Genomic DNA, 8,479 nt, shown 5'->3' with positions numbered 1-8,479 from the left:
CACCTGTTGCGAGCCTCGGTGCGGAGTCCTAGGTTCGCGGAGGATGGGATACTTAGAGCATATCTCGCTTACCATATTTGGTTGGACCGGAATGCTCGATTGTTTGAGGGCAGGAGGCTACGGCGAGGATGGTGGTGGAGAGAGCTGTGCTTTAGGCCGAGGAGGTCTTTTCCTGTACGATCTGGCCTTCACTTGGGATGACTAGGGACATCTGGGATACCCGCAGTGCTGTTTCAGCGCCCAGGTTTGCCGTTGTTTCTTGGGTGCCTCCATCCCTTGGTTATCTCAAAGTGAATTTTGATGGCACTGTGGCGATGGATGGGAGGTCAGGAGGGGTTGGATTTGTTATTCGAGACCACTTTGGGACTTTGATTGCAGCGAATGGTCGGGGCACGACAGGTCTCACTGTTGTTGGAGCAGAGCTGTGGGCAGCCTGGGCCGACTTATCCTATACGAGGCGGATGCTCGGGGTCGGACGGGTGCACCTTGAGGGGGACTCTGCTATTGTTATAGCTTGGATCCGGGGTGCAGATAGGTACGGAGATGGTCACCCACTTATTCGGGAGACCCACAGGTTGGCTATGGAGATGGATGAGTTTCAGGCAGTACACGTTTTCCGGGAGGCGAACAAAGCAGCAGACTGGGTCGCCTCCTATGTTGCACGATATTTAGGGGAGTTCCGCTGGACCTCCACAGTAGAGCTTCCGCCCTTTTTGTTTTCTTTGCTTTTTTTTGACTTGGCATGATGTACTCACGTTTGAGCTATATGAATTGCCGTTCTTACCAAAAAAAAAGAAGAAAAAAAGAAAAAAAAAGTGAAGCTGTCATGGTGGGTTTGGGCAAATCGAGAATTAAGAACTTAACTAATATGAGTATGTTGATGAAATTGTTTTTATGTCACAAACTTACAATTTAATAATAATTTCGCAGCTTACAGGTTTTTTATGTCAACTAAAATAATTATTGTAGATATATCTCAATAAATCGTTCTATAGCCTTGGAATAAGATAAATCGACTTTCCATTAACCTCTGTTACCAAATTATTAGTTGGCTCTGGAGCTCCTTCTCTTTTTCTTATTTACCTAAAGCATGGTATATCATATCATACCAAAATAAATAGTACAAAATATATCATATTATATTAGTTGGATATTAGTACATGGTATGAAAGATGTATCAATATTTTCGACTGGTTAAATCAGTTTTTATATTGTACAACGATAAAGTGGTATCGATATGGACCTGGCACTGAAATAAAAGGATCCACCAAGATGGTAGCCTGATGGTGCGGGGGCGATAATTCCGCCCAAGTTGCCCGGGTTCGAAATGCGCGCGCGTCGATTAAATTAAGAGATCGGATGCCCCACGTTCGAATGGCTTGCTGGTAGTTATGCTTTCCTTTCACTTGTACCAAGATGGCGCTGGGCTGACATATCCACATGTGAGGTGGTGAGCTCACAGAGCGGAAAGGCACGTGAAACCTGCGATCTGTATCAAACATTTTCCGGTGGAAAGGGGGCCAGTGGAAGCTGCTATGCGGATGGGCTGATCCCTCCCCGCTCCTCCTATTTTTTACCAAAAAAAAAGAGTAAAAGGATATTTCAAAATAAAGACCGCTGCTGCGCTGCGACCATGCGAGCACTTCACGAACAGGAGAGTGTTATCCGATCACGCCCAACGAGCGCCATGCATTACGTCAAACGCGTGGAAGCATTTGATTCGCCCAGGGAAGAAACGTCTGCAGCCGTCGGTTCAAGTCCCCCCTCGTGCGTAGGCTTCGCTCCTTGGCTCTTGCTGAACTTGAGATGCTTCAGACCAACTCCACCATTAATCCTCCCCTGAATCCCCAAATCCTACTCTCATGTTCTCCTTCAAATCACTCACCGGCCTTCATATCTTCTCGTCCAAATCCAAAAGCCCCTTCATTTCTACATCTCGTTCGCATACTTCTTCCGTCTCTTGTTCTCTTGGATCGCGGAAGACGCCCGTCGAGCATCTAAGATATGAATCCAACAGTGATTTCTCTTCGCAAAATGGCGAGGATTTTGCGGTAAAGAAGGAGTTCAAGGAACCGACGGAGGAAGACGGTATGCGGGGCGGAGAGGAGAAGAGGATCCCTGGAATTTACGTGCCAAGGCAGAAGTACATCTCTGTTTCCAAGGGGGAGCTTCTTGATGCCATCCTTTCTTTGTTTGAATCAAAGCAGGATGCCGAAGATTTCGTTCGCTTCTCAACGTAAGTTCCATCTTATAAAGATTTTCTTCTTCTTTCTGAGAAGGGAGATAGGAAGGCCCATCAATTTCATTTCGAGAGAATTGAAATGGAATACAAGTAACTGAGTCAATCAAGTGAGACATAAAGATTAAGATTTAACAGGAGATGTTTCCAGGACGAGCCCACGCAAGCCAATACTTCTTGATGCCCTTTTAGATTATTTTTTTAATTGATTTTCACTGTTTAATGGTTTTAATGCTGAAAAGTGAATAATACGCTTAGCTCATAGTGTGTATAATAATGTTGGATCTAATCATGACACCCGATTGTCGCGTCTCCAATTCTAGCATCACTTCTTGAGCAGTTCATGAACGAAATAAATGTTGGTCTATAGTAAGTTTCATTTGAACCTGGGAAACATGACCGGTGGTAAGGTATATGGCACTAGCAGAATTGCCAAAGAAGATAGAAGGGTTAATAGATTCAAGAATTGTGTTTTATTTCTTCAAATACAGCATGGATCTGGATTCCTCATATATGGAATGAGCCCAAGGTGCATCCTTGGTCAATGGTGCTACCAACCCAATCAGCAGAGTAAGCAAAAATGTCAAATCAGGAAATTACGTGATGAACATTTTGTATTATTATACCCTTCAAATTGATCAAAGTGCTTTTGACTATTTTAAGTGGTTGATGCGAAGTATATTTACTAAAAATGGCCTTGTAAGGGTTAAATTCTGCAATGTTACCATGATGCTATTATAACCACTAGCTTCTGATAAGGAATGATCATAACCAAGTTAAGTTAAAGCTTCATTCAGGCAAAATTGTGATGACCAGGCCAATTGCTACGTAAAGCTGTAAGCATTGTCAGGTCACATTTTAAGCCCTCCAAATTAATCATGTCAATAATATATATTTTAAGTTTTCCAAATACATCATATCAAAATGTTGATTATAGGTTTGCCAAAGCAATGAAGTTAGAATGTTTTGAGTAGATTTCCTCTTTGCATGATTTTTTCCTTCCAATCCCTTGGCACTACAGATTGATGCTAAAGCTGGATGGCGCACTCGTTACATACATACAACATACGTACATACATATCTATATATATATTGTTGTGGTTCGAATCTGGCCCAAAGGTGACCACGCCGGAGGAGTCGGAGGAGCTGTCGGAGAGTGGAAGGGAAGGATGGGCACCACTCCTCGCGCGGTGGTGTACCTGCACAAAGCCTCATCGGTGTCTCCGGTGAGGGCCCTCCGATGATCAAGTTAGAGTAGGATTTTGTTGGTCCAGCCAAAAGTTCCTTACATGTTACCTGACAGGGCTATTTATAGTCCCGGTAGGGGTGCTTAGGTAGCGGAGGTATGGCCCGTTTCCATCATGAGTGAGGGTGGTGCGCAGCCAGAGCTTGCTTGTGGCGCGCGGTGTAGTCCGTTCTTGAAAACGGTAAGGCATTGACAGTCGTAGCAGAATATGGTCGGAGTAGCATGGTGCTGTCCTTTGACTATTGTGGGCTAACTAGCAAAGCGTGGTGTAGTGGTATCGCAATGTACGACCATGTAGGAGGGCGTGGGCACGCAAATGGGTGCGGCCGTTGGTGAGGCCGAACTCGTCAAGAGGTCGCATCATGCATTTGGCGAGGTCGGATTGACAGGTGCCGAGGTTAGCCTAGCATTTTGGATTCCAAGGGGTGCTCGGTGGAGCACCTTGAGCTCAAGGGTCGGAGTGTATTACTGGAGAGGGCGCCTCAAGCTCGGTCGGAACGAGTCGGCAAATACAGGAGGCACCCCAAACTTGGTCAGGCGAGTCGGCGAATACCCGAGATTGAAGGAGCTTTCGGCGGAGTCCGAGGTCGAGTTGATTCTAGGCCGGACCGAGGGCATGTCTGGTCGGCGTTGGTGTCTATTGGGCCAAAATTGGGTGGCCCTTTTGTTGTAGGCTAGACGATCCATTTTGCGCGCGCACACACACACACAGAGACAGATATATATATATATATATATATATATATATATATATATATATATATATATATATATATGTATATATATATGGCAGTCTCCAACCTCTTTTTCTTACGCTAACCTTATTGTTGGCATACTTCATGCTTCCATCATGATCAATATTGATGGGTTGCTTTTCTTGTATGAACTAGTTTATATATTCTTGTTTGTTCTAGTCTTGCAAACGTATTTTGTTGATCATTAAATTGTATATTTACCCTGAAAAGCTTTTTTGCCTCCTTTATTTTTGCTTTATATCTTCGTGGTGAGAAAAATAAAAATATAGCACTAATATCTTTTTTAAAGGAAAAAAAACCACTTTCTGGGCTCTTTTATATCTCTATTAATGCTTCAGTATTCCTTGGTGATGTGGATTTTAAGAAGAAATAATAGTTATGAAAGCAACTCTCTGCTGAAAGGCATTGAGTTAGAAGACAAGGGCATAAGACGATACTCCTGATTAGCATCGAAAGAGTATAAAATGATAGGAAATGGATGTTATGTTATGGACAGAGGTTGAGGGGTCAGAGATCTATAGCTATGAGGATGACCAGAGACCTTGGAGTTCGGCCTCTGTTCTCATGGAGACTTTTGCCATTTCCAATAAATTCCAAGTAGGCCAGAATAGTACTGTTCATGGTGAAGTGCAGCTAAGCTAGACATCAAATTTGTCTGATCCATGATCCTTTATTATGTAGTGAACACAATCCTTAACTGATGATGTTCATACGCAGCTTTTTGCCCAACAGCATACCATTTGAAATTTAAATGCTCTGTTATATATCTAGCTCAACATCACATCACCCAAGATGCAAGCTTAACCTGCTTGCAAAGTCTCTTGGTAGTTGTACATTGAATCCCGCATTCATTGCAGTTGGGTATGTACAGGGGCACAAAAGAGGGCAATTTCCCTGATTACCCATGCCTATAGGCCTCTTTCCACACACACACACACAAAAGAAAAAGAAAATCATTGGTAGCATGAAGTTTCATGGGAAAGTGATGCTTTCGTGGAATTTGGATGTGGAATTTTGTCCCTTTTGATTGCAATTTTTGTTCTTTTTTTTGAATTTAAAATATTTACATTATTGTTAGAAATATGATAGCAAAATTTATATTTTGAAACGTACATAAAAAGTCGTTTTGAAAATTCAGGTGCTTGGACTCCATTCTTCATGCTGAACATAAAGGTTTGTTGGAGGAAATGCGAACTTACTACTCACTTATGTGTTCAGAAGAACAGAAGGCAGGCATTCGATGCTCTTCCATCAGGTTAGAGGAAGCCATAAATAGTAAGCAGCATTTAGCTTCAGATAGTTCTAATGGAACTAGAAATAGGGAGGAAAACACTAGTTGCAAAAGTGATGAAAAACCACTATACTTTCCTAATGGCTTGGACCCAAGAAGCCTATTTGGATCATTTCGTGGGACAGCTGCAACAAATTCTGTTTTGGAGTCAAGGTTAGTTACATTTGTTATTGTGCAATCTCGTGTACATGATATATAGATAGAAAATCCATGACAAATAGCAAGTTGCATTTCTAAGTCTCGAGAACCATCATGAGGTGAATATTGCATTCATCCCAACCAGCAACTCACATACATGCTTTGCATCACTTTGTTTGATTTGCACCGATAATTCTATTTAATTTCTTATTTCACTGATCTGCCAAGATTGGAAGCTTGGTTGTTTAAGATGGTAATCTCAGACATTACATTCATTCTGCCAGAACATTCTCAATGTGCTTCACATTTTCATAACAATTTATCCAGAATATAAAGATGTCTCTTAGTCTGCTTAGAGGTTTTCACAGCATCCAAGGTTTGCATATTTGGACAATATTGTACCTCATATTGATGAATGTCCATTAAATGTGGATACTCTTCTTGGGATCTTTAAAAACAATTGCATATGTGGGACTTCTTGTAAGCAGCTGAGCAACGTTCGGCGTCTCGGTATCGGACCCCGTACCGGTGCCACACTATCACAGTATTGGTACGGTACAGATTTTTTTGATGTACTAAGTGTTGGTATGCCATCCATACCGGATACTGGTACCAAACCGGTATGGTACGGTATGTCCCATACCATCTGGTTCGAGCCGGTATAGCATACCATGCAGCTGAGTGTTACATTCAAACATTAATTATTAGATATGTACTGCCTTTCTTTGTAAAACCAGCATGTGATCTTCTTTCAAGTGTAAATTTATCATCAAAACTGTAGAAGAGGAATCTTCCCCTTAGTCATTTCTGGATGATAAGACGCAGAAAATGCAGCTACAAATTGCTAATTGCATTATACCAGATATGTGCAGATTGCTTCTCCTATTCAGTTGTCTAAAATATTGATTATCATGATTTACTCTCAATTGTGACGTCTCTGAAATATGAAAGATATATTTAGGTTAATTTAGTGGTTAATAGTTGACATCAAGAAGCCAGATCAAAGAAAAAATAATTTTTAAAGAAACTTCTACTGCACATGATAGATGACACAAATTATTATGTTTCAGCTATGCTTGACATGATATCAGAAGGATAAAATATAGTGAGTTTTAAAAGACTAAAGGATTCAAAGATGATACAGACTCTTGTTTAACATTCTGTGTAGCTATAATATTCAATCAGAAATAAACGGATGCTTGAATGTAATGGTTATGGTGTCTTCCTTGCAATTATCATATATTAAGCTCGTGCTTAATATTCGCAGAATATTGAGTTATTAACTCTTGCTTGATGGCTTCTTCAAGTTTCTGCAGTGAGATTCTCTTTTACAATCAATCATATCATTTTTTTTTATTTGCAGAATGTGACATTGTAAATTTTATATAATTTAACTTTACGGGCAGAACTCTTCTGATGATTCAAGCATATTACATGCAAATCCTGCTAGTTAATAGAACAGAGAGTCAGAGACATTCCACAGAGTGCCATCTATCAATCCATTTTGTTTCAGATTCTTGAGTTATTTTTTTGTTCCTGATTTGAAGTTTTCTACGAAGTAAAAAACATATCATTCTCCATTTAGTGTTTGCTTGTTGTTTTTGCCTAACTCATAATTGGGTTTCACATGCAGAGTTGCTGCTGTTGCAACTCAATTCCAGCGGTCTTTTATGAAACTTCTATGTGATGCTCAATTTGAAGAACTATCAGCACAAGATTTGCTGTTGACAGGTGCATTGAACAATGACTATCTCTTGACATTGCCAATCTATGTTGATTGGAAAAAGGCTTCGGAGTCCAATGCAATAATATTCAGGTAAAGTCATTGGGCTTAGTTCTAACCTATGTTTTGGTTGAACAAGGAAATCACGTAATTATGACATTGTTGTTGAACATATTGGTTGTGTACATAATTCATCGTTTCGTCCTACTGTTCTGGAAGTATCATTAAAAGGTTAAATGCAGCATGTATCATTTCCTTTGTACCATTCACATAGCCAGATTAAGATACAGTTTTCTTTTCTTATTTCCTGCTATGCTGATGTTACTTTTGTTATTGCTTTTAGTTATCACCCAGTGTATGTTTGTTCTTTTTCTGGTGAATCTTCCTAATAATCATCCATGATAAAGAACTACTTAGTAATTGTAGCATTCATTGAGCATCTCAGTCTGGTTTGCAATATATTTATAAACACAGTTTTAAGTTCCATCCAGAGCTCTGAATCTGAAAAGTTGAACTTCTTGGTTTTGCATGGAGCCAATCCAAAACCTAGGTTGGCTTTGGAGTTTTGGCTTGTAAGACCATATTTAGTTGTATATATGGGCTATTTGTGTTTTTCTCCTTACTCTTCATTTGTTTAAATTCTGAAAAGTACTTCATTAGCATTAAACTTGGATTTTGTAAGTTTGAAAAATAAAAAGCATTTTGATATTTCCCCCATCCTTTAACATTGCGAGATTTCTGGGGATTTTGTGAGCTTTTTTGAGTGGGGGAATAGGTTTCTGGAGTAGATTAGGACTCATGAATAATGAATTTATGAGATCTGATCTTAGATTATGTAGATAAAATATCTCAGCATGCAGATCTTGTGAACTACTATGAACTGTTCAAATTTTAAGAGACACCTTGTAAGTATTCATCAAAAATATGGTTGTGATTGAATGATACGTAACACTCCTAAATGATGTCTAACTTCCATTTTAGTATTTGCTTATTTTCAATTCCTTATGTTTTATTAGATTAAACTTCAAAACTATGGAAAATAGATCTCAAAATCTGAAATAATACAACTTATCTCTGTGTGTTACAT

General features: G+C 39.9%; 1 protein-coding gene across 7 annotated transcripts in view; it reads left to right on the top strand.

Annotated features, from left to right (window-relative positions):
* Positions 1-1,694: 1,694 nt before the first annotated feature.
* LOC103710724 (DUF3754 family protein, putative (DUF3754)) overlaps positions 1,695-8,479 on the top strand; it is a 46,943-nt gene continuing 40,158 nt past the window's right edge. For 5 of the 7 annotated variants that reach the window (XM_088705672.2, XM_088705671.2, XM_039115561.3 and 2 more), the window contains exons 1-3: positions 1,739-2,236; positions 5,379-5,684; positions 7,303-7,485. In XM_088705672.2, coding sequence (XP_088561798.2) covers positions 1,863-2,236; positions 5,379-5,684; positions 7,303-7,485 — 863 coding nt within the window. In that variant the 5' untranslated portion in view covers positions 1,739-1,862. Of the gene's footprint in view, positions 2,237-5,378; positions 5,685-7,302; positions 7,486-8,479 lie in introns of all 7 variants that reach the window. The other 2 variants (XM_088705674.2, XR_015969402.2) reach the window with 2 other exon arrangements.

Source organism: Phoenix dactylifera, chromosome 10 (assembly GCF_051530095.1).
Source record: "Phoenix dactylifera cultivar Ajwa chromosome 10, Ajwa_hap1_PhDact_Kaust_v1.1, whole genome shotgun sequence".
Lineage (NCBI taxonomy): Eukaryota > Viridiplantae > Streptophyta > Magnoliopsida > Arecales > Arecaceae > Phoenix > Phoenix dactylifera.
Note: the sequence above shows the minus strand (reverse complement) of the source record. Positions and strands in the feature narration are given on the sequence as shown.